This window comes from Nipponia nippon, unplaced genomic scaffold (assembly GCF_047370975.1).
Source record: "Nipponia nippon isolate SJK-2023a ecotype South Korea unplaced genomic scaffold, ASM4737097v1 scaffold_13, whole genome shotgun sequence".
Lineage (NCBI taxonomy): Eukaryota > Metazoa > Chordata > Aves > Pelecaniformes > Threskiornithidae > Nipponia > Nipponia nippon.
In genome coordinates this window covers 12,023,083-12,049,593 of record NW_028262324.1, presented here as the reverse complement: position 1 = coordinate 12,049,593, position 26,511 = coordinate 12,023,083, and the positions used below count along the sequence as shown (strand labels likewise).

The 26,511-nt window shown below is 39.3% G+C and overlaps 1 protein-coding gene across 6 annotated transcripts; it reads right to left on the bottom strand.

The window, feature by feature from the left end:
- Positions 1 to 424: 424 nt before the first annotated feature.
- ZNF831 (zinc finger protein 831) lies at positions 425 to 26,511 on the bottom strand. 6 transcript variants are annotated; one of them, XM_087750334.1, is made up of 8 exons: positions 26,496 to 26,511; positions 15,882 to 16,029; positions 7,106 to 11,390; positions 6,499 to 6,555; positions 6,154 to 6,308; positions 4,320 to 4,483; positions 3,467 to 3,618; positions 425 to 2,218 (listed from the first exon to the last, which is right to left on the bottom strand). In XM_087750334.1, exons 3-8 carry the CDS (start codon positions 11,384 to 11,386, stop codon positions 1,364 to 1,366), a joined length of 5,664 nt encoding a protein of 1,887 aa, XP_087606460.1. In that variant the 5' UTR covers positions 11,387 to 11,390; positions 15,882 to 16,029; positions 26,496 to 26,511; the 3' UTR covers positions 425 to 1,363. The 6 variants fall into 6 exon arrangements, with proteins under 6 accessions (XP_087606460.1, XP_087606459.1, XP_087606463.1 ...); XM_087750333.1 differs by lacking the exon at positions 26,496 to 26,511 and adding an exon at positions 20,916 to 21,145; XM_087750337.1 differs by lacking the exons at positions 6,499 to 6,555; positions 26,496 to 26,511 and adding an exon at positions 20,916 to 21,145.

Below are 26,511 nucleotides of genomic sequence, written 5' to 3'. Positions count from 1 at the left end.
GATCATGATTTTTGTTTTCTCTACCAATAATAAATTTATGAACATAATTTGAGGCTGAAGGTGAAGCTCTTACGGACGACTTCAAGTCTTGTCGTGTTCATAAGCCATCTGAAAACACAGGAACTGCATGGGACTTAGCACTTGGTTTATCTCTGTTAGCTGTTTTGGCATCTTTTTGCACATATACATTTATTTTTCTTATGTAGTATGCTAGATTTCTTTGTGAGTATGATCTATAGAACCTTACCTGTGCATGATTAAAGTAAAAGCAATTCCAACTATCCCATGTAGGTTAATCCATAAAACCTTATGAATGATTCACAATGTAAGAATGGTGGAAGTTTAAGTATAGAATTTGACTATAATGTAGAAGTGGAATGTTTTTAATGTTTATCCGTTTAATCAAGCAAGTGAATACACTTGGTCAAATAAAATAGCTAATTATTTATTCACATAGAAACCAGTAAATTTTAGGGTTTGTAGCACAAAACTTTTTGTTAAAAAAAGAAAACAAGCTATGCCATATAGCTTCTTTACTCTCAATAAAATAGCATCATTGCAGTTAAACTCAAGATTACAACAAAAATGAAACATTCTAGATTACACCGGTTGGAGCACAATGTGATGAATATAATGAGAAAATCCTTGTCAGAAATTTTACCACAAGGAAATATCAATAGCTAACACCCATATTCTCCAACTAGAAATCAAGAATATTGGAGTAGATCTTGGCATAAAAGGCACAAAACACAAAGCAAAGCATGCTTGTGTCATTTGTCACAAAGAAGCGTTGACATTTGTGCAACATGGAAAAAGACTGGCATTTTTCTGGACTTTTCCAATATCACAGATACTTAGGGGACAGATCTTCCCCTTAATGCCAGTGTATCACTCCCAGAACGGATGGCAGTGACTACGAGACAAGAGGAGTATCGAGAAGAGAATATAACCATGCCCTTCCAGGAAATCTTAGCTCATATGCTGAGGAAGCTGCTGCCTGTGGTATCGTCAGGAGTAAATAAATACACTACAGCCTCTTAATAATACAACCACGGGCAGCTAGCACTTGTGGGAATTATGCAGGACTGGTAAGAATGTTAGCAATGCTGGAAACCCCTCATAAACACAGGTTTACCACTTGCATTTAAATGCGTGATGCCAGCTCCCTCTTTGCTTCAGATAAGCTTTTTTAAAAAAGTTTGAGTCCTTGAAATAAAGGGCTCTCTTCAGAAGATAATGCTGCCTATTGCACAGAGGAATGGCTTTTCTGATTTTAAGGTGCTTCAGAAATACAGATCAAACATCCGTGGTATTTCCTTCTGTAACGGGCCATCATCCAAGCATCTTCTGAGCAGCCTATTTGCTATATTTCTATAACAAGCCTATCTTCATCATCACTGCTAGTGTCATCATACTCAACTCTGGTTTGCTTCCTCATCATCTCTAAACCTCTCTTTTTGTATGTCTTGGAAGGTGTTGCAGAGTAAGTCTTGAACTCGGGGGACCTGAGAGTAATTGGGGGCTTTTTAAAGGTAGCCATAGCTGTTTCGTGTGGCCTTACATTGCTGTTTGACTGCAGGTGGGTTCCGTTCTTGTCTGCGCTTCCGTGAAGGTCAAGCATTTTTGGAGAAAAGTTTGCCCGCTCTGTGTATTCTATACTGGGTAATTTAGCCCTTGTGAGGGACTCGGGAAGAGACTCTGCTTTGGAGCCGAGTAAACGTGAACATCCAGGCTGGGAACTGGGAGTTGAGTTTTCTTTTGGAGATGAATGTGTGTTTTCTTCAACTGGAGGTTTCTCCCTTCCTGAGGCCTGGATCACCGGGTCTAATGTACCAAATCTTTGACTCTCTGACTCTATGTTTAGTTTGCTTTCCTGGCTTGCTTCTAGATGTAAGGAAAGAGGGCCAGCAGTCTCTGAGTTTGTGCTGTCAAGTTGGTCACCTGTGCCTGTATTTGTAAAACCAGAAGGGCAAGACCAACAAGAAGGTGCCGTTGAGTCACTCTGAATGTTTGGCTGTGACTCCCCTGGGACTGGTCGCTGAAGCACAAGTGGTTGTGTCACTAAACAGCGGATTTCCACATCGCCGCTGATTTGCTGCATGGCTGTATTAACTGTGGATGAAAAGGAATGAGCTGTCATAGATATTTCCAGAGGAGCTGTAATGTTCTGAAAAGAGAAGTTTGTTCTTGTGTGTTCCCTGATTTGCCCAGAAATGTCCTGTAGAAATTAGGGGGAAAAAAGAAATTTACATTTAAAATTTTCAATCCAGAGCAATTCCATCCTTTATAAAGTGCAATGATAACTAAGTTGACCATATCAGTAGAAAACATTTACCTCTGCTATAACTCATATCAACTGAGTAATTAAGGCTATTTATACAGTTGTAATTAGATTTGCACTCTTTTTTTTTTTCATTACTGCAGACCAAGTTACTCATCTCTCTTTTGATGAGAAAACTTTTTCTTTCTCCTAGTGTGTGTGGGAGGTGTAGTAAAGGATGTACTTTTTCCTCAGGTGTTTTTCTTTGTGGTTAGCTGGTGGATCACGCTAACAATTTATGGATGGTAGGGGTTAGGGGTTTCAAGCTGCATTCGTATGTACTGTCTAGGATGACGTTCTTTTCATTAAGATATTTTAATATACGTATTACAACAATGTTTGTGCAATGTAGGGGGAAAGGTTTGTGATGAGTCTGTAAGAAATATTACAACGTCTGAGGTGATGAGATATGCGTAGGAAATAAAATTACTTAGTAAAAAACACTTTAAGGATTAGGTTATGGGATACTGCTTATGCTACATGAAGAATCAGTGCTCATGCTACATAACAGCAGTCTGGCTCAGTAGCTTTTGTCTTCAAGTGTGGCCAGCAGAAGTCTAGGGAAAAGTACAAGAATTAGGATAAGCACAGAACATTCCTGGCGCTGTGCTGACACTGCCTCCAGCAGCGCTGTTTGCAGCACGCGCAGAGGTGTCGAAGGCCCCTTCTCGCTCAAGCCGCTGGCAGTGGCATTGAAAGCACAGCAGCTCTGGCTTCCACAAAGGGCTCAAGAAATTCAGTTGCGACGCTGGATGTGCATTCTTCCCACGGCTACGTGGCCGTTGCTGCCCTCCCCGCTTTTCTGATTTCAAGCTCCCTGTGTCTGTCTCAGGATACTCTGTGCTACATCTACTGGCACCTCCAACATCAGTGCTAATCGATCCTCTGACAGCAAGCACGAGAAATATCCTTTTTAATTGACGCAACTTTAATTGTTCTTTTAAAAAAAGCTAATTCTAACATTAGTAGGTTTTCGTTCTATTTTAACCCCAAAAATACCTTTTACACATTTTTAAACAAAAATCTGTGGTACAAAGTAGTCTCAACTTGAACTTTAAAACAGCTGAATATAATTCAAGTTTTAATTACCAATATCTTTTTTTCTTTTAATAAAAAGTAATACATGAATGAAGGTACAATACCTACTTTTTTATCCATTTTGTCTTTTTGTTTAACATGGTTTAGATTTTCAGTATGGGAAAATATTCCTGAGTTATTCTTTCCTTCTTTTTTCCTTCTGCAAAGCAGCTTGTCTGAGGCGGAACAAGATGTGTCTTTTTGCTGGTGTAGGTAATTTTCTATTGAAAAGAGTTTGAAGAAACTTTTACTTTTATTTTTATTCCCCCACATGATAGAACTTCCTAAATTTCTCATCGTATCACTGAACTAATGTCTATGTTTTTACTATTTTCTGTAAATTTTTATTCTAAGCCTGAGAATCTAAATTTCTCATTTACTCAATATGTGTTTGGGTTTGGGTTTTTTTTTATTGGCCATTACTGTCCTGCAAAGTAATAGCTATTCATATCTGCTGTGAACGAACACAAGGTCTTGTCCCTGCTTCCAAGATGGTTGTGGCATAAGCATCATTTGCATTAATACCGCCAATTAAATGGGAGGGGGTGGTCATCGAAACATAGAAAACAAGTCAACGCACCAAACTCATTTCACACTGCAAACATACAATTTTGTTTCAGAAACTGATAAAGATCCATCTTAAAACTGTTTAGGCTTCTAGTGGAAGGTTATTTTGAGCTATTTCTTTTTAAAATGCCCTCCTAATTGTCCAATTCACATATGTAAGTATGTGTTTGAAGATCATTGTGCGTTCAGTTCTGAAAACGTGTGAGATGTTTGTATTTTTACTCGCAGGCCATACTGAAGGACAGAAGTGGTTTTGCAGTTCCATGTGGAAGAGGTGCCTATCAGAGACACTGCTAACGTTCATTCTCTTAAAAAGTAAACATTAAATACATTTAAAAATATGCAAAATACTTACCTTGTACCTTTGATGGGGGAGAATGGCACTTCTTATACTTATTAAATTTACAGGGCTGTGACGAATAGCCCTTTTTCAAAGCATCCAGTGTTCTATTTGGAAAACAGTGTCGCTTGCTGAGCCGGTTCAACTGAGCATATCCATGTACATGCCTCCCTCTGTACCTGCATCGCCAATGGCATTGAAAGGGTAAATAAATATGTGCTATTTAAAAGCAGCCAGAGTAGAATAATCCCACATCATCAGGTAAATCTAAGTCTAACAGCAATTTACAACTGTGAAGGAGATGTTCGTTTATGTCGACTCAAAAAAAAAAAAATCAGGATTTTAGGCAAGAGACCCACAATTATTTCATTATTTTTTTCCTCAGTAGGATTCAGTAAATCCTTGGTTTGCTAAGAGAAAAGGATTCAGGAATAACAAATCCTTTTTCCTGTATCTGGAATTTTAAACCGACATACTTCATAAAGACTTGAATCGCACAGGAATCACCTGAGACTGCACAGTTGTTGGCTTTTTTACTTTTCATTTCACTTCTTATGTGCTACCTGTTCATCATCACTAATGAAAACATAAGTATTTCAGTTATTTAGAAGACTCGTGCTGAATAATCCAACTCTGCTTTGTGTTCTACTCTAGCTAGATCTTTCAGTAACTCTCAATGACTGAGACTAAAGTACACGGGAAGGTCCCATTCCTATATCGACAGAATCAGTCGCTATACACAGAGTAATAAGTAAATCTAAAAGGACATGCTTATGCAAGTGTTTGGTGTATTAGAAAAAATATATTACACTGAAGGATTAATGGTTTGGCCAGTTAGCTACTAATATGTATGACCTGAGCTTTCAGGACCCTGTTCTTAATTGAGTCCCTGTACTTATTTGATATAGCCAAATAAATAAATTCTAAGACCAGCAGGGAAAAACAAAACAAAACAACACCCAAAAACCAAACCAGAAAAAAGTCCTAGAAGAATGTCCCTAGACTGGACAATGTAGACCTGAGTCTTCTATTTTTGTTCTTATTATCCTTCACAATTCAGTGCTGTTTGCCAGACTAGACACGGCGATTAAGTTACTGACACTGATTTGTCCACAAGGGAGTCACTCTGTCTGATTTTGGTCATGAAATAAAATAAGAGGGATGTATGCACACAATATGTGTTTCTTATTGAAGCAATTCATCAGACATTCTGCTACCCCACACTCTTGAAAAATTGGAGGCTAAATCTTCCACTGATATGAACTCCCATTAAATACGAAGAAACTGTGCTGAGTGACACAATATGCCTTTGATAGTTTTATACTCAAATTCTTCCTGTTTTTTATTTAAACCGAATGATCCTCGTTTTGTTAGTTTATGTTAGAACGTGATATTTATTATTCTGCATTCTCTTGTGAATACAAGTTCAGGAGATAGATCTTCTGAGGACAAAAGGGTCTCGCACACTGCTTTTAGCTGTAACGGGATTAAAAACCGAAGTATTTTGGTTCCCTTCAAACAAAAGTAAGCGCTGACAATTTTGACAGATAAGAATCATTTCTAAAGCATAGTGAGAGGCAACTGCCCAGTCAGCATCTTGCTTTGGTATATGTCTGTTGTGCTTAGAAAAGTCTGTTCCTGATAGTAAACAACATACTGATATTTTTTATAGTTTACCTTTGTGGAACTGCTGCAATGTGGGATTAGCTCTCGCTGAGAGGTTTATTTTTACCCCCAGTTTTGACAAGGTTGAATTTTGGGGATGCCTTTTTATTTTCTGTGGACTTTTTACACCCATTTTAGCAAAATTATGTTTGTATCTAGGGGAGCTGAAAACCACATTCCTTACCATTTTGGGGTGACTTTAATCTTTTTCTGTTTGTGGCTCCCCTTGAGTTTATTTGTTGACAGTTTTTCCTTTTTGCAAACTACCGTTTTCTTCTTTTGCTCTGAAATATTTTTGAAAGCACCACCAGGAGCTGCTGAGCTTAACTGTTGAGAATACTGGAAAAAAAACACAGTACATGAATATTGTGAATTACGTTAACTGAGAGATTGGAAATCTATGCTCTTTATAAATAGCAGTGAATAGCACAGTAGTTAAACAGCACAGCTCTGAATTTTTCCTAGAATTTGAGTGTTAGTTTTTTCTCATCACTTTGTCCATCTACTTTGATAAAATAAAACAACTCACTGCTTTTGTGGATCTTCTTTCATATGTGTATGTGTATGTTCTTTCGTATTCTTCTTCCTATATAAAGAGTAAGCTTAGTCTTACAGAGCTGTTCTAGGATCCGTACAGATAGACTAGTCTATCTTCACTTAGCTAAAAAGGAAAAGCTTTCAAGCCTTAAACACTTCACAGGGCATAAATGCAATTTGGTTTTGTTGACATTTCAGTGTCTCTAAATGATGAGAGATCTAGTACACAGTCCGTCTTTGACTCCAGGTATCTCCAAGTATAATCTCCAGGTCTTGACATTAATGGTCTACTTAAGTCCTACTCTAATTCAAATATTAATTTAAAATTAAAACAGTGAAATACATATGCTGTTACAGAAGAATATAAAATATACTCATAAGGGGAAAAATCAAGAAATAGAAATACACTCTTTGCACTAGACAGCATTCCTACTGAAATTCCCAAGTGAAAGAAACTTAAATTCTGTATCAACAAATGCCTGTTAATGTCCATAAATAAACTTCTGATAATTCTTTTCTTTTTCTAATTGCAGGGGGTGTGGGGTGTGTGTCAGCCAATTACACCCTCTTGAGAAAAGAAATAGGATTATTAATATTACCTCCTGCGTCTGTGATCCTTTAGAAAGGGATGAAACCAATGTTTTTAAACTCCTGTTTGTTAAGCCATATGCCACAGTCTTGCTAATATTTTTCATTTTGAAAATAGAAATGTCATATTTTGACAGTGTGCGTTCATCGCCAGATTCCTTGTCACAGGTGTGCATGGAGGAATAAGCCGAGTCTGCGTTCCCCTTCTGCTCAGCAGGCAGAGGAAGGCTTCTCGTTAAGCAGCACCAAGTTAATTGAGGTTCAGCATTTAGTGATGGGAAGGAGCTCTTCGTGCTCGATACTGTTAAACTTCCAGAGTAGCAAGTCAGATTATTGGGGGGTAGCGCTGGGAATTCTTTACAGTGAGTGGTGAGAGCGTGGCAATAAAAAGTGCCAAAAGAATGGCAAAAATAAGTGGGGTTGTCTGTTGAGCTCCGAGAATGCTGCGTGTCCTGCGGTGTTGGTGGAATGTCCTTAAGAACGCATGGGCTTCCACCTCTCTCCCATCCCATGGCTGTTGGCTCTGCACCCTTGCTAGAAGCTGACGTCATTATCAAAGAGTCACTTCCTGAGCAAAGGTGATGTAAAACCTTCCTCTCTTCTTTGATGTCAGCTGATATGAAAAAACCACTTGTATACAGAGAAGTAAAGCATATTTTCTTCTTTGGGGTCTGTGTCGAGGAAGTAGTTATGCTCATCCACTTCTCTTCTGTTTGCCTTTGATAATTTAATTTATTTTTGTTCTGTTTGTTTTTCCAAGCGTCTCTTATAATATCCTGCTGCCTGAAGTTTTGGTTATGAAAGGTGTTATCCGCTGTGGTTAGGATATTTGTTGTTTCTGAATTGACTGGTGAACAAAATACTGGGGTTTTCCAGTTTGCATGCACATTCCATCGTAGCTCTCCTTTGCTGGCCTTTTGTCTCACTTCAAATTTTAAAGGGGCCCGAATGAGATCATTAGAATGCAAACTGAGTGATCCGCTGTTGGAAGAGCAGGGGGCGCTGGGTAAGGTGCCTGTCACAGATGTGCAAGGTGTCGTCTTCTGTTCTGATCTAAGCAAAACCGACGAATCTGAGGCGCTCTTGTCCTGTGGCAATTTAAGGATATATTTTGGAGAAAAGGCATTTTGTTGTGGGACTGGAGTTGAACGACCAGATTGCAGATGATGAATTTTAGAAGATACGTCAACAGCATTATCACTGAAAAGTAGTACTTTTGCTCCTGTTTTCACAAGACATGTTTTGACATCTTTATCTGTTGCATTGTGCAAGGCAAAAGAATTGCACTCACTTCCCCTTAACTCAGGCCCTAAAAATCCCACAAATGAAGCTTTTGAGGTACCTGCTGAATGTGAAACAAGGTTAGCATCACCGTCATTAAGAGCTTTTGTGGGGAGGTTGATTGTTTTCATATACTCCACATTCTCAGTACCGTCAGTGGATTCACTAATTCCTGTGCTTAATTTTCGCTCCTCTGCTTTACTGGAGAATTTCACTGGCGCTGTGGAAAGGCACGGAGTGTTGGTGCAAGAGACGCTCTCTGCTTCACTTACGGCATTGTTTTCACTACTGGGACTAGGGCAGGACTTTGAAAGAATGTTTTGTGTCTTCTCCACTTCAAATTTCAGCTTTTTTCTTTCTGATGGTAAATTCTGGGATTTCCCTGCAGCTTCTCTGGTGTCGTTGCAATGGCCCCACAGGGGTGTCAGGGCACGCTGCCCAGTCTCCTTAGTCCTGCTATGGTTTCCGTAATTGTTTGAAGTGCTTTTACAATCTGGTTCAAATGTACTGGATTCTTTCCCAGGGCTTGGGTTTTCCCATTTGCTGCTCTGTACCGGCAAGCAGTCACCATTCCTTCTGTTAGTGTTCAGCCGACACTGAGTATTTTGAAGCCCGAGCTCACAACTGCTTGGAGCTAGAAATGTGCTCTTGCCACCTGTGTGTTTATCTGTGTCACTGCCACTGAGGTCTTGGGAAGTTTTGCTCGTTACAGTATGTGCACTAGTGTTTGCTGAATGTGATGTCTCCATCACGTAGGTTATATTGTCTGCAGTTCCCTCGGAGGACACATTCTGTAGAACATGATGCCCATCAGGACAGGCTTCTGATTTACCAGTGTTTAAACCTGTTGTCACAAGGGAGGAAAGACTGTCACCAACAGAGCTCCTGCCATCTCTTTCCTCAGTAATTTCAGTACTGCTGACTGATTCCTTTGAATCAGGAGTGAAGCTTGTAGTATCTGTAATCTTACTCCCCCTTTGTTTAATTTTCTTGGCATTTTGACTGCTTTTCATTTTTTGGTAGATTTTCTTAAATGTTTCATCTCCATACATTTGCCATTTTTCTTGAGAGAACATCTTTAACTTCTTTTGATTGTGTTTCTTATTTTTAGCAGTGATTACTTCTCCAGCCCCAAGCTTTTTACTCCCTTGCAGCTCCTCTGACGGAGGAGGATGATCAACCACATTACTGAGCGGCAAATCATCCACTGCTGTTTGTCTGACTAGAGCTCGGGGATGGCTATTAGGAGAATCCACTGAATTTGCAGCAAGATTGTTGCTAGGCAGCAAACTGGCAGTGCCTGTATTTACAGACTGCTTAGTAAGAGAAAGTGGTGTTGAGCAAGCTGCTTTGTCATGTACCGTTCTTGTGCCCTCCACAAACGGCAAGGAGTTGCTTCGTGTGACCGGCACCGTATCTATCGTTGTGGAGAACTGGGTGGGGACTGAATGAAAAAACATTGGCTTGCATTTTTCTAGGGGTGCGAAGGTAGATTTTGCTGAACAAAGGGAAAGATTCTTTTTCCTATTTACATCACAAGTTCTGATGTCAAAATGGAAAGAGTCTTTGTATGTATAAGGCATTGGCAGATCGATGCTTCCCTGTTTAGAAAGGACAGTTTTTCTGGGCCTAACGTTGTCTAACTGGGTATCATCCACCACACTTTTGTTATGAGAAATAAGTTTTGAAATGTGTTCTTCCAGCCTCTTTTTCTCTAGCATCAAGGCTGTAGCTTTCTCAGCTGCGTCTAGCTTTGCACTGCTTCCGGAGGTACACCTTGAGCTGCTGAAGGCAGTTTCATTTTCCAGCTCCGTGCTGTGTTCACAGAGGCTGTGCAACGGGCTGGATGATGCCATCTGTTGTTCCGTGCTATCAGAGCGTGACAGGTACCCTGAGTCAGTGCTCTCACACTTCTTTAGCTTGCAGTCAAATGGCTTGTAATCCCACTGCTTTTCTGAAGAGGTTGCTTGCTGCCTTTGCAACTGAATATGCTTATTGGCAGTTGGAGTTCTTTGCTCCTGTATCTTCTTTCTGTGGCACTGGCCATTTGGCAAAGCTCCTGGAGATGATAAACTTTGAGGTTCTCTTTCAGGAACCCCCTGATTAGCCTTTGAACTAAAAGACTGATTCGTTGTTTCTCGATGTTCTGAAGGGGATGATGACTTGCTTGCTGCCGGCAGTGAAAGCTCATTAAGAAGTTTCTTAGTGTCTGTTACAGCGCTGCTCTCTGAACCCACTTGTTTCGTCCCCATCCCCTTGTCTTCACAGGTGCTACTAAGCAGTTTGCTGCCTTGGTGCGACGTGATGCTCTCTGTTGGTTTCTCATTTCGCTCCAATATGCCACCGTTGTCAGAGTCTGAGGGCAGTCTGGTATTGTTGACATGGGTTTGAGTTCTTCTGTGTTTATACAAATTGCTTTGAGTTTTAAATGCAATTCCACAAGTGGTGCATGGGAAGGGCCTCTCTCCTGTGTGAGAGCGAATATGTTTCTCAAGGACACTTGGCTTCAAACAATCTCGTCCACAGTGTTTGCAGATACATTTCCCAGCTTTTTTTGATTTTCCTGGGCTTCCAATAGATGCATTTACACAAGAATTTGGTGATGATAAAACCGGTAAAGTGCTCACTATGTTCAATGTTAGAGTTTGCCCAAGTTGTTTCTGAAAAACTGACTGAGGTTGGTCTGTGCCTTCTGAAGGAACAAGTGGATTCAGGATTAGAGGTATGTTACTGCTGTCTAGATTTACACAGCTCCTGCCAGTCACTAACTGACTGTTCGGCTGAAAGCATCCTGCCTGGACGGGCTGATACAGTGGTATGGTGAGGGCTTTTAGATACACAGGTTGAGACAGTGCTTGCTCCTGGTGAGGAACCACACCGCCTTGGCTAAGATCTGAAGAACCCTGCGCAGGCTGAAGAGAAGAGGTTGGAACTGGTCGGTCTGCCAGTGCAACTGTAAAGGCAGGCTGCTTCTGTGCCTCCATTTCAAAGGTTATCGGCCATATGCTCATGTATCTGTAAGGGAGGGGAAACAAAGCAAGTAGGAATCTTTAGATAGCAAAATAAAAGAAACACTTCCAACTGCTGGACTGGGAAAGTTAGCAATTAAGAATATCGCAAATCTTATATACAGGCATTATACAGACAGTAATTACTTCATTTTCCAATTGATTCATCTTTCATTTTTTAGCCAGGAGTTAAAGTTCAGTACAGCATAAAGAAACTGAACATTGCACTTAAAACACACAATAAGTACCCAAAGCATCTGAGCATCAGCTTTGCAAATGGAGGCTCCCAGCACCCCAGAAATAATACAATTTCAATTTTCTGGAACCATATTCCCATTACATATTTGTACCGTATTTTTTTAATTGAAGAATTTACATTAATAAATGTTCATATAGAAACACAGAACAATTCAGGTCAGAAGGGACCTCAGGAGGTCTCTAGTCGGAACACCTGCTCGAAGCAGAGTTCGCTCTGGGTCAGATGAGGTCGCTCAGGGCGTTATCCAGCCTGGTTTTGAAAACCTCCAAGGATAAAAACTGCACAGCTTCTTTGGACAACCTGTTCCAAACACAGGACATGAAACATGGCTGCCTATTATCTGCGTTTCCCCAATTTAAGTCAGCTAAGGCTAAACACGTTGCAACAAGTGATGCAAAATGAAAATATGTGAACAAAATGAAACGGATGTCCGGCGTTACAAGTGAGATTTACATAAATATGTACCAAGTAGAAAAGATGGTAGCACAGAAAATAGTGGGATAAATTAAAGCTGCTTATTTTTAGATGCTTTCAATGCCAGATGAAAACACTTTGCAGACACCCTTTTTGGAAAAAGCAAACCTCTTCTTACGAAATCTGTGCAAATATTTTCTGGGTTGGTGCTGGTCCAGACTACTTATTTTAACAAAAATTTGTCTTTTTTTCTTTCTTAGAAACAAACTAGGAAACTATCACAATAAGCTGGTTGAAAAGTAGTTTTGGAAGTCATCAGCATAACCTCTTGTAATTGTAGTTTGGGTGAAAATTAGGAGGCGATCTGTGAATGTTTATTCGATATCTTACTCAGCTATACTCACAGCTCTGTATCCATTGGCTGTTATGAATAATAGGCTGCTCTTGTGCAAACAGTCATAAAAACCCCATTTGAAATGGCATAATCAGTGGCTAAATGTGAAATCTGCAATTTGTTGCCTTACTGCATAATCTGTAGTGGTGTTTCTGTACCTTCCTTGGATCACTTTAATAGGTAATCATTGCTGGGAAACAGTAAAAAAAATTACTCAAAAACATGGTTTGAAATTTGGACTGGTTCGATATGACACACACACTACGTTACCGTTACTCAAAGCAAAATCTCTGTTGCATGTAGTTACTGAGAATTTTGCAAATAATTCAGATAAAGGAGAAATGGCAAACAGTGTAATTGTGTTTGAGTATTCCTCAGTTGCTATTAGAGCAGTTAATAAAGCTGGTAAGTTGATATAAAGTTGGATGGAGATCCAAGAGAAGCTCTGTTACTTCACAACTGAAAATGATAGTGTCTCACTCACGTCACATGAAAAAATGGGAAAATTGCTTTCTATTAATAATCAAATGGAACGGGTTTAGGTCAGTGAGTTATGTGCTCAGTAATAAATGTCATTAGCATCTCAATAAATAGAGTAGGAATTTAGGGAACGGGTTTAGGTCAGTGAGTTATGTGCTCAGTAATAAATGTCATTAGCATCTCAATAAATAGAGTAGGAATTTACGTAGTTTTCATATTAAATGTATGCACCATTGACACGGAATGATAAAGCAACCCTCTTGGTTATCAGTCTTCTGCAAAGGAAAAGGTTTTGCATATTAGGATATTGCCTTTAATCCCACTGATTATTTCACCCCTGTGTGTAGCTCACAGTGCAACTGTAAATACTCGTCTGTCTCCCTGAGCAACGGAAAACTGATGTACCAAGAACCCAGTACCTCTTACTCTACGCTTCTCGCTCTGCACCACTTTTGGAAGTTCTGTTGCTGGCTGGCAACTTATGTTTCACAGCCAAGGCTTCTTCCAGTTTCTCTCTGATCTGCTTTGCTTATTGCAAGAATTGGAAAAGCGGAGGAAAAAACAGAAAAACAGTCCCTGGGGTGTGTTCTCTGGCTTTCCCTCTGGTCACAAGCAAGGCTGTTAGCTTCTCTGCATGTGTTACAGGCACCAACAAACCGGCTGATGAGCCACTGAAGTAACGGAGAACTGCTCCCAGCTGCAGTGGGCTCAGGGTTAGACCACTTACGGGAAAGGCATCAGTGCCTGATGGGACTCTTTGTCCTCACCCGGAGATTTTAGTGTAATAAAAATCCCAGAAAACAACCTGTAAAATGATCTGATCTGCACATAGCAATGTGTTAGATTTTGCCTCTTCTCCTTCCTCATGAATTTTATAAATCAAACTCAGTTATGAAGCATGGACTTTTCTTGTCCGCTTCAGAGATTTCTACATGAACAATCAATTAAGTGGCTTTGTAATATAGGTATTGACCATACTGATAAAAAAATGTTAGAAGAATATGGCTTGTTAAAGGAACTAAGTTATTATCCATATTCTGCAGTGTGGTTAACACTACAGGATAAAAGCGGGTTTCTCTAATTTGCAAAGTGAGGTTATAGACATTTCAAGTGCATTTAAGATGGTTCTTAAGCTATACAGTCACCTTTATTTATAGCAATTTAAGCACAGCATACAGTAAAAACAGCGGCAAGTGATAAGACATGAGCCAATGGTACTCATAAACTAAGCGTGCAGTAGATTTTCCAAAGATGTGAAAATAAAGAAAAGCTGAGGGGAAAAAAGCATATGCTGCAGAGACAAGACTCAAAGAGGAAAAGTGAAGTCTGAATACCACGTAGCTAGCCCACCTAACGCATCAGATGAAACAAGTCATGGTATCTGTGCTCCCCGCCTGCCTCTGGAGAGAAGTGTGGCAATGCCGAATTTCCATTTCCACTCCAATAAGCCTGCTCCAGTGCCACAAACTTACGTTCTCTCTTTGAATACCCTCATGCACATGCGTGGTTGATGGGCCCTTCCAGGCCAGCCTGTAAATTAGTAGGACTTGCAGTGGACAGATGTTTTTAATATGAATCCTATAGTTCCAAAGTAGCAGACTCCCTGTGTAATTTCGCTTATTCTGTTAAGTTTCTGGAGCCCAAAATACAGTGTCATTCCAAGAATCATTTCAGTGCTCTGTGCTCTACAAAGAAAATACCTAAATGATTACAGAAAATTTAAAGGAAAGTTTTAACTAATGCTAAACCATTAAACTAAATGGTGATACACAATATCATTACTTTTAAGAGTTTAATAATACATTTCTACCAGCTGTGGTAGTTTGCTGCTTTTCACAGCAAACAAATGATACTTTCTTCCTAAGTGACACTTCTGTGGCTTGTATTCTACTGTGGCGAATATGATCATACTTTTCACATCTGTCATTTATATACAAAAAAGCCAATATATTTCTTTGTACATGGACAAAAATAGCTTATCTCAAACTAATTCTACCCCAAGGCTAGTTCTAGGTTGTCTTTGCCTAGAGTAGAAAAGCTTCCTGTGTTGATTATCCCCCAGGTTCTGTTACAGAGCATCTACCTGATGTTCTGAGCTCAATTTGTAACTTGTAGCATCGAACTACAAGTATAAAAACTTGATCCTAATTAGATAAGGAAAAATTTCCAATAAACAAAACTAAAAGCAGGATTTGGCCTGTCCAAAAGTTTCTGAATTAGTTTCTTAAGCTATCAAAACTGGTCAATGAAATTCCATTTAAATACAATTATTTTGTTCCTAGTTTGAATTATACCTTCAGGTACACACCGTAGGTAGGTCTGTGGAACACTGAAAAGTCAAAAAGTGGAGTAGTTTCAGATGACAAATCAGTGTAGCAGAAACTGTCTTACTCTGTATAGAAGTATGAAGTATTTTAGTAAGGGAGGATGGTATAAAAAATCACTTTAAATCAAATGTGTTCCTCTTTTCTATATATTTTTTTCCTTAATTCCAAATATATTTTATAAAATTTGCTTCATTTTATCAGCACGGTTATAATAATCTTGGATTATACAACCAAAAGATTTTTGTTTTCTGCATGGCACACGTAAATGCACTGTCAACTGCCCATCATTATTAATAAAATCATTAAATAAACATGTAACTACTTATTTCCTGCACTTAGATATCATTTTTTTACACCACTGAGAGGAGCACCATAGTCTTTAAGCAGATGCAGTGCTCAATCCCCTGGCTTGGTTTACAGATACAATCTGTAGACATGATAGTTTATTTTTGTAACCACACAGAAGCAGCTTTTCAACATTCTGAACATACCTAATACGCTATATTATACTCGAAGTCTTTGCCTTTTTTAGAAGCTTTTGGTGATCCCTACCTTAAATATAATACCAGAGAGCATACAGAAGTGGAATCCTCTTTAGTCTGTAAATAATTTTAGCTTACATACCTTTTATTGAGCCAGGCATTTCAGCAGAAGTCTCATCTCTGTCAATACTTGATGCAAGCAGAAAGAAACGAGGACAAAAACTTGAAAGAGGTTAGAAGGAGGAAGTTGTTTTTTTCTTTTTTTTTTACATTGGTGTCACAGTAACAACCTTCAGAAAACAGGAAGAGATGAAACAGAAGAAAATGAAGTAGCATTTCAATCTCTTTGTATGCTTTATCTTTATTCATGTAGGAACGCATAAACAGAATCAGCTGTCTTGGAAATGTAGGCATTTTGTACACTGCATTCAATTGTATCATTCAGTGAAATACACTGACACAATGGTGGAATTTTTTTCTTTATACCCCTGAACGTAATTTGCTTATAACTTTACAGTAAAGATCTCTCTTAAGATGTATTGGAAAAGCAAAGAATGGTGGAGAGAAAACACTTGCTACATATGAAATGCTAAACTCATCCAGTGTGGGTATTATCCACCAGCTTCTAATGGCACCCTTAGGTAGGGTCGAAAGCAGTAACCAGGAGGGAAAATACTTCAAGAATGTTAAAAGTGACTGGGTCATGCTCAACAAACCTCCCTAAAATTTGTGAAAAACTGTAGGGAAAACAGGACAGGGGACAGTCAAGAGAAGTGAGAAGATCATTTTAAGAGTTTAGATTTCGTTTGTGGGTTGACTTCATAAAGAGTCCTCAGACACAGCAGTCGGCAGCGCCAAGGTGTCCTGTGAGGGGTCAGCTGTTCCCTGGGCAAACATCTGTTTAAAATGTGGACTGGAACAGCTACTTCCTCCGCTGCTAGTAGCCTAAGTAAATCCCAAACGGGAATATGCATTCCCTAAAATGTTACAAAATCAGCGTATCCGGCATGTAAAAATTCCTTAGGAACACTGTATGTTGGAAGATGTAGCTTTGAATCTGGTTATAATTTACTGCGATGAGCATCTGCCCAATTCAGATAGCTGCAGCCTGTATCTTTGTCGTGGTTTATCCCCAGGCGGCAGCTCAGCCCCACCCAGCCGCTCGCTCACTCCCCACAGGGGGATGGGGGAGAGAATCAGAAGAGTAAAAGTGAGAAAACTCGTGGGCTGAGATAAAGACAGTTTAATAGGTAAAGCAAAAGCCACGCACGCAAGCAAATCAAACCAAGGAATTCATTCACTGCTTCCCATCGGCAGGCAGGTGTTCGGCCATCGCTAGGAAAGCAGGGCTCCATCACGCGTAACGGTGACTGGGGAAGACAAACGCCATCGCTCCGAACGTCCCCCCTTCCCCCTTCTTCCCCAGCTTTATCCGCTGAGCATGACGGCATACGGTGTGGGACAGCCCTTTGGGCAGCTGGGGTCAGCTGTCCCGGCCGTGTCCCCTCCCAGCTCCCTGTGCACCCCCAGCCTGCTCGCTGGTGGGGTGGGGGGAGGAGCAGAAAGGGCCTTGACTCTGTGTAAGCACTGCTCAGCAACAACAAAAACATCCCTGTATTAGCAACACTGTTTTCAGCACACATCCAAAACATAGCCTCATACTAGCTACTATGAAGAAAATTAAATCTTTCCCAGCCAAAACCAGCACAATCTTGTAAATTGGATAGTGGTGAAACTGTAATATTATGATTGTCCAATATCCACTTTAGTGGAAACTCTTTCTTTTAGTAATTCAGATGATAGACTCATGATGCAGGCGTCAATGGATTTTCATCCTGCGCAGCTTTATTGATCTTGGAGAGTTTTGCCTGTTGTTTGGATTGCTTTCAGTTTGTTTCTGGACCCTATTTTAGTAGGCCTCTAATTTTGGAGATGGCAAAATCGTCCTGTTTTTCTTGCCTGTCATTTAGTTATTCAGGGAGGAAAAAAGCTCTTAAAAGGGCCTAGTATTGTTGCTTAAAATCCCTCTAGTTTCTATTATACCCTGAAATGCTCCCAGTAATTGCATTAAGCACTGCACATGCTTAAAATCAGTGAATCTAGAAAACTACTCAACATTGTGAACTGCTTTCCAATGACTCATGCTTCTGATCTACAGACTTATTCTGTCCATATGGATAAAACTACATGCAGCAACTAGTTCCAGCTCTACTGGGAGATACTTTCCTAAAGGAATGGATTTTCACATATAAGTGAGATCTTCTGGAGGATTATTGCATGCTACAGTCAACAAACTAACGGAGAAAAAACTGCACCTCTTAGAGTACTGCCATGAATCAAATCATACAAACAGATGATTACAGGCATTTTACATAACCAGTCAAAATTAGTTTCTCTTCAGTTTTATCACACAGCTGAAGTCCATTGTATTTTTTTCCACTTTGAGACTGACTATTATTATTTTAAGATAAACATACTTAAAAGGGACACTTATTTTAAACTGTACTATTAACATTAATAATTCCAGCAGTATCCTGGAACTAGTAACAACTCTAAAACATATATAAGCTTTTAAAATTCATTATTGAGAACACTCAGTAGCATATCAAATTCTAAATGCTAGAACTGCAAACTTCTTATCCTGACAGGCTTAAAGAAGCAATAATTAAATAAAGCAAGTTACAACTAAAGCAAGTGACTGCCTGGATGTCTGCCAGTGTCACACAGGTTTCGGGGCTTAGCAGAATCTTTTGGAGCTTGATCTAAAATCTCTAAGTCTTGAATAAGTGACTCTGGAATCAGACTGACTCCACAGCATCCTATGATTCTTCCCATTTATATGGATGAACATCTTGCTGTAATGGCTAGAAGTAATTTGAACTGTACGCTCAATACAGAGGACCAGTATTACACTGCATTACTTCTATTTGAAAGTAAGTGATTTTTGTTTTGTCTTTTTACCCAGTCTATTTTTGGGTGTCACTTCCTAAGCTGGAATCTCTATGCAAGATTACTTATATTCATTTTAGTTCAAAACATTATCCTGCTCAGAGAAACTCAGTTAACTTCATTTGGCTCCATATACAGCAAAATATCTATTTTAACTATGTATAAAGATAAACCTACTGTCAGGTACTACACAGTAGGGAGTATGTGGTGCTATATTGCACTTCACTCTCATTTCATGTCTTAATCAGGATTTGAGGAGATAAACCCACATACCATTGGTATGCATTTCTGGGTTCCAAGTATCTGCGGAAAGGGCTCCTTCCCAGGTGTCTAAAACCCTGTATCCTTCAACGATACCTACAGGGTTTTAGTCAAAGATGTGATTGAGTGAAAGTAGCAATAAGCATGCTTCCTCTGCTAATAAGGAAATAGATTTCAAAGACCCTATCAACTACATGTTTTGAAGTACTTCACAAACTTAAATGAAAAGGAAGTATCTTATAGGATTGTTGACTATTAATTTTTCTTATGAGGACAATGATGCTGAGAACAGCACACAATATCTTCCTGTCAGCAGAAGATACAGACACTGGAATTATCATTTCCAGTTGCTAGTCTACCACTGACGGCTAGCACAAGGTGCCAATGGTTATGAAGAACTCCCTTGATTGACTAGACAGAACTTCTACTGAAGTATTAGTATAATACAGTAATAGTGAACCCCAAGTTCTAAAATAAATTTTGAGCCGGTACTTTAAACACTACTTGTTTGATGGAAAAGTTTATGAGTGCACCCTAATTCTGGCACTTTCTAGACCTCAATTCAAACGAGCAAAACGGAACTGATACATTTCCTGATTAGCCCAGAAATTACTCTTAATCTTGTTCTACTTAAAAACTATTTCTGCCTTTGCTCTTTTCTCAGTTTGACTTCATCCCTTGCAGTGTCTCATAACAGAAGTCCTGACTTCACCTTTCCACTTGTTCTTGAGGGATGTATCTGATCTTACAAGGCTGCAGGTTCCAACAGCAGTGTGCAGACTGCTTACAACCGTATTAACAAAGTTGAGAGCCTCAGTCCCCTGCAGAACTAGGATGAAAATGTGTAACAACTCCCTAATCTTCTGAAACCCTCATAATCTTTTGATGATAACGTTTCCTGCTCAAATTCTGACCTTGGGAAATCTTTCTACTTGTTAAGAAATCATTGTTCCTGAAGTTTTGCCCTGCTTCATATGTTATAAAAGTACAAAGCAACTAGAAAACACTCTGACTGAACTTTGAAATTCTTGTACCATATCCTGAGGACAAATATTTTTGACACTGTACTTCCACAATTGTGTAGTATCAGTGAAATTGTTTTATTTTTTTATTTTGTAAGCACTGTACCAGAATACAGTATTAAAACCTTTCAATAAGAATGTGATCTGTAATACCTTTCCTTCATTCTAGAATAGCACCGTTTTGATCATTATTAAATATACCATTTTCTGTCTTTTTGATTCTCCTTTTCTTGATTATCCATAAATGAAAGCATTCAAAAGGCTTAAATCAGTAAGAACATTGTTAGCTAAAATACATTTCAGTGTGTAAGTAAACATTGTATTGGCCCTTTTGATCTCTTCATGCAATTTGTGTCAGAGAATATTTCCTATTCTACTTCTTATACTGCTACTTTTCTCAGCTCCAGTCATAAGAAATGCTTTCTAGTTTATTATATGCCTTTATTTTAAATTTACACCACTTCTTTCTAAAAAGAAACATATCTAACACATCTGTGGGTTTTGTAACACTGTTGGTGGCTTCACAATGAAAAAAAAATAGGACTGTTAGTGCTTAAAGCATTTAAAAACCTCAAAGTACTTCCATTCTTTTGTCCTTTCATCAAATTCGCTCCTGTGCATTTCCCTTGTTAGGAAAGAGTTAACAACCTCCAGCCAGCAGTCTGTAATCAACAGGTTGCTCTAACAGAAAAATAATAACCCTAATCCGTCTTTTAAAGTTTAGGAGGTTGGACTAAATGATGAAAAAATACTGATTAAAGCCCTCTTAAAAACAGAAGTGGGGCCAGTACTAAAATGCTTTGTGTTTTAGGAAAAAATCTTTCTCATTGCTAAGTGAAAGAACCATCACATTAAAAAAAATATAACTTTAAAATTTCTGTCTTACCATCTAGAATTTAATTATATCTCTGTCTGTATAAAATGATAACAAAACACTTGCTAACCTTTCGGTGGCCAATTCAGAGGCAGGTGGAGAGGTTCAGGTCTCTCTGGAATAGCGTTGAAACGAAGCATCCTGTTTTCTTTTTTCAGTGTCTTTCTCTTCCCTTTTTTTTAAGCATTTGAAAATTGAAGGGTGGGTGGTGGGGTGTGTGCAAAGAGAGGAGGGGGTGAAGTCAGCCCACGCTTGGTGTGGGAAGAGTTTTAATGGCCGATGCTGGTAATATGGTTTGCCTGCTACAGTGTCTGCACTACTGCAGCTCTGTGTGTGGGCGTAAAGAAATGACACGACTGGGTTTCAAACCATTACACTGAAGATTTGCAAACAGTTAAAAAAAAAAAAAAAAAAACACACAGCCCCATCAGGCACAAATGAAAAATTATTACTTTTTTTCTTTTATCTTTTTCTAAGGTTTGTTTGGTTTTTTTAACTTAACAGGTGTAATCCAGTCAAGTTTCTTCCTCAGCCTCTAAATTTAAAAAGGTAAATTAAGTATTTAGGAAGGTTTTTGATTTTACATAGTGTGATCATTTTGTTATGATTTTTGCTGCTATTTTTTAATTAACCTACAGGAGTCCGTATTCCAAAAGGCATCCAGATTTCCACAGCAAAAGTCTTCACAGGACACCGGTATTTCTGCCTTTGAACATGCTAAATAGGTACCCAAATCTTGGTAGCACCAAGTAGCACGGTACCATAGACATCGCAGCCACTCCACAACCGGCCAGGTAGGAAATCTTAGACAATGACTGTTCCTGTGAATAATCCACAAAACACAGCCCAGAAAAAAAAGGGACATCCTGGCAGCCCATTTTTGTTCAGTAGTCTAGCAATGCATCAGGCTTACCGATCCGAATTGGACACAAAACAGGCTTGAATGTTTGTTGTAACTACTGGCTATAAAGGAGACCAACAGGAGTGAGACAAAGGGGCTGTTCTCTGGAATATCATGGGAATGAGAGGAAAATGCTATTTAAGCTAAAATATAATTGCTGGCACAAGAGAAAGCGAATATAAATGGTTATGAATACTCTGTTGTTAGGAGGGACAGGTGGAAGTTTTTTGTCAGACAAACGTATTTTTGACCACAAAGAGTGAAACAGAGACAAAACAGATTTAGAAAGGAGCTTGAAAACTTCAAGGAACCTTTGTGATTTGACTGCTCCATGGTAGTAAGGGACTAGCACTTGCTAAATCCTTATCTTCATGTATGTATGAGAGAAGACATCCAGCCTGAAAATCATGTGCTTGAACGCAAGGCATAGGCATTCTTGAGTGTAATGGTTTAGGTGTGTATTTTTTCAAATATTCAAAGGAGCCCCAAATCAAACGGGAGTTCTGTTGCATTTGGTATTCTGCTGACAATAAAAAGCAGGGCAACTGGATACCTGGGCAAAGGGGGGTGGGAAAGAGAGGAGACACTTCATGATGCCCATATTGCTGTTTAGTGCATGGTATCACTGGCAGTTCTTCACCCCATCTCCTGGCCGCAGCGTGAAGCAAGCAGCTGAGAGCTCCCAGCGTGGAGGATCCCGAGCTGAATGCCAAATCAGCAGAATTCAGTGTGCGAGTAAAACCAGCAAGACTGGACTTGAGGACTTCGGACTATTAATCCCAACCTTTAACAAAGAATCTGATAGAGGTAGTTAAACAATGAATCACGCTACAGTGGATGAAAAGTGATCTTCAATTCTATATCTATCTGGTAAAACTGTCAAAGAGATATTACCGCTAATACACAGAAGTACAGGCTGACTTGGTATTAAGTGGGGTCTGGCTACTAGCCACAGTAGAAGCTTAAATTCCTCTTTCATATATAGACTAATGGCTGAAGTCAGCTCCAGGAAAATTTTTCCAGGGAAATGTCTGTGGCCTCAGCTGATACAGAAAAGCGCGTGTTTAGAGAGAAAAGAAATATGGCTCCCAGCAGGGTTACATTCATGCAGACCGAGTGCAATTGCACAACATGATGTAGACTGCAAACTGAAATTGCTTAAATCAGTTCAGTAAAACTGGTAATTTTCCTAGCATTGTAATTTTTTTGGGTGTATAGAAGTAAAAAAGACAGTTTTTTACCTTTTTTATTACTTTGTCTTTCTCTAAACTCTAAATTAATCATTATGTACTGTCTGCTCAATGAAGACACTTTTTGCCCAGTTAAACACTGTGCATTATTAATGAGTAGTATCATTTGAATCTTTTACTATAATTCATATTTTTTAAAAAATACTAATTACAATTCTCTTGACCCAGTTTCAAAATACAGAGCCTGTAGCAGTAACTCTGAAAGGTATATGTTCCTCATTTTTGTCTCAGTATGTCATGGACAACTACGTATAGTGACTCTGTAGTAGTCATATCTCCAAGTCACTGCAGCATTCATCATTTCTGCCACTTTGCTGCAGGTAAAGTAACATCTGAAATGTCTAAATGCACCTAATCCTCCTGTGAGGACTAATCCCCATGAAGAATCATTACATAATATTGCTGTCGGTTATCACAAATAGCAATATTTCTTCTATAGATGTGAACTCTTAAGTTTGAATGTACAGAAATGATGGTTGCCTACACAACTTTTGTTTGACCAAAGGCACATTTCCATCATGGTACTTAACATGATTTTTTTTTCCCAAAGATCACAGCTCTGTAAATTGACAGAATCTTTTAAAGCAAGTATTAAAAATCTGGAAAAAATTGAATATTAATAAATACTCAAAGCAGGAGGAATGAAGGCATTCTAGTAAATTGGACAGCCAGCTATTACCCTCATATCAATACTGCATAGCAACTACTAAGATTCATATCATAGAATCATAGAATCACAGAATCGTTAAGGTTGGAAAAGACCCTTAAGATCATCGAGTCCAACCGTTAACCCAGCACTGCCAAGTCCACCACTACACCATTTCCCTAAGCACCATGTCTACCCAGCTTTTAAATACCTCCAGGGATGGAGACTCAGCCGCTTCCCTGGGCAGCCTGTGCCAGGGCCTGACAGCTCTTTCAGTGAAGAAGTTTTTCCCAATATCCAACCTAAACCTGCCCTGGCGCAGCTTGAGGCCGTTTCCTCTCGTCCTATCACTCGTTACTAGGGAGAAAAGACTGACCCCCACCTCGCTCCAGCCTCCTTTCTGGTAGTTGTGGAGAGCAATAAGGTCTCCCCTCAGCCTCCTCTTCTCCAGACTAAACACCCCCAGCTCCCTCAGCTGCTCCTTGTAAGACTTGTGCTCCAGACCCTTCACCAGCTTCGTTGCCCTCCTCTGGACACGCTCCAGCACCTTGATGTCCTTCTTGTGGTGAGGGGCCCAAAACTGAACACAGTACTCGAGGTGTGACACGTATGGCACTTTTGTCTATTTTGTTGAGACAGCAAGAACAGCCACCCTAAAAGAGGAGTGTAACCTTCACATATTGGTCAGACCATACAAAAAAAAAAAAAAAAAGTCCAAGAGAAAAGAACTTAAAGACAAAAATGTGCTTGAACAGCAAAAGGGAGAGACACAGCTTCATTAGAAGCAAACACGGGTCTACTTGCCAAAGAAAAGCCAGTACAAGGGAAAAAAACTAAAACAGAAGGCAAAAGTAATAGATCCCATAGGGAAAAGACCTAAGGGCTGCTGAGAAAATGCTAAGGCAATGACAAAAATGAAAAGGTTCAGCTGGTTGTGCATACAGCGTAAGTGTTTCACTAAGAACTGAATTTGTTCTTTAAAGTGCTTGCGTTATTTTCACACTCCAACAGCAGGGCTGTACATGTAGACACTCACCCAAAGGAAAAAAAATAAAGCAGCTAGCCTCAGACCATCTTCCATTAAAATCCCACAGACCTTTTTTCCAAACTTAGATTTCATGTGTTTTAGGTAAGTCTGCAAATGCTGAATCATCATACAGGGTTGATTTGGGGTTTTATTTCGTTTGGTTTTTTAGTATTAATTCAGCATAAGCAGGTCTGGTGAAGGACTGTTTTACGGATTAATTCACAAGGATAGTCTACAACCCAAGATAAAACTTAGACATCTGAGAGAAAAAGCAGATGTGTGAGTCTACCTTTGCGTCTAAAGTACCGGGTGATAGGGTGGTAATGGAGAGAGCTCCACTTGCTCCTCCTCACTCAAGTCATTTTTTTGCTGGCAGTTAAAAAGTTAAAAAGCAGAGAACGTTATGGTGCCTCTTCTACAAAATAGATGTTTTGCAGGAGGAATATGAAGGGTATTTCCAGGACTTTTAGATTGCTGGAGTAATGAGCTATAGTATTTTCAGGCATATCACATCATAAATATGAGTAATTACAATTATGATGCGCTTAAAAGCAATGTAGCTTTCAGAGGAACAGTTGCTTCAACTCAAGAAGTCAGCAAGGTTAGCTGTTTTTTACACATGCACAAACGAGAGTATATCATACTAATTTTTCCATCTGTTTCTTATTTGTCATAGAAAAACAGATAACTTCAGAACTTCTGATAGTACTCAGAAACGTTCTAAAAACCACCAGCTACACTAACTTAAACATACTTTACAGAAAATGAGACTAGACTTGACAGCATCATTGATCATTTGAACCAACTTTCAGATCAATGTCAAAAGAGCAAAAGGAAGCATCAATAACTAGAACTGTAGAAACACAGCATTCCCATCGCCGTGACCGCAGACCCGTACCAGTCACATAGGTAAAACCCATGTTCCACACCATTCGGCCAACTCAACTGTATTTTTTTTTTATTTTCTCCATAAGCTTTTATATAGTTGTGTTTTTTCTCAAGATGTTGTCAAGGAAACCCTACATTCTTGTAGCTTAGTATCCAGCTCTTTATTGCTATAGACACATAACAATTTAGGATTTTGAACTGACTGATATCCTTTCCTTCCCACTATGAAGGGATGCTCTTAATACCGTAAGCTGGATAGAGTTGAAGAAAGACCTTTTTTTGAAGATTCAGTTCTTCCAAAATGCCTATGGGAAATTTGCCAATTAACTCTTCTATTTATTAATTTTATTTAATTATTTTACATACCAATATTCCATTATGCTCTACGCTATCCACTGAAAAATAGCCCTACAGGGCTATCTCACTGGTGTCCTCTTATTTACCACTATCACACTTCCTCTCATTTTATTGTCTTTGAACAATGTTGAGTTCCTCTGACAAAAATATTTTTGGATTGTGTGAGAGCTGCCAGCTAAATTTCGAGTGATAATAAAGTTAATGTTGCACACTCCTTGTATCCCTTTCTGTGTCGTAATCTTACCTAATATTTATACAGTTTATCGCTGGGAAAAGAGGTACTATATATACATGTAAACAGAATTTATGATGCACTCCAGGGAATAACTGCTTTTCAACACCTGGTTGTGAAATAGTAGCGCCCACTCTGCCCAGGGCTAGCTTTCTGTAGAGCGCACTAGTCACATCCACGCTGCAAAGCGCTAGGTCAGTCTCAGCGTTGGTACCTACTGTTTACGCCTCACGCCTGTTGTCCAGAAAGTTCTTTCTGCATGCTATATACAACACTCATCTGCTCCATGCATGCCACAAAAGCGTTCCAGTTCTCGTCACAGGCTTTAACATGCCATTTTAATTCTTACCCTCGCGAAGATGATC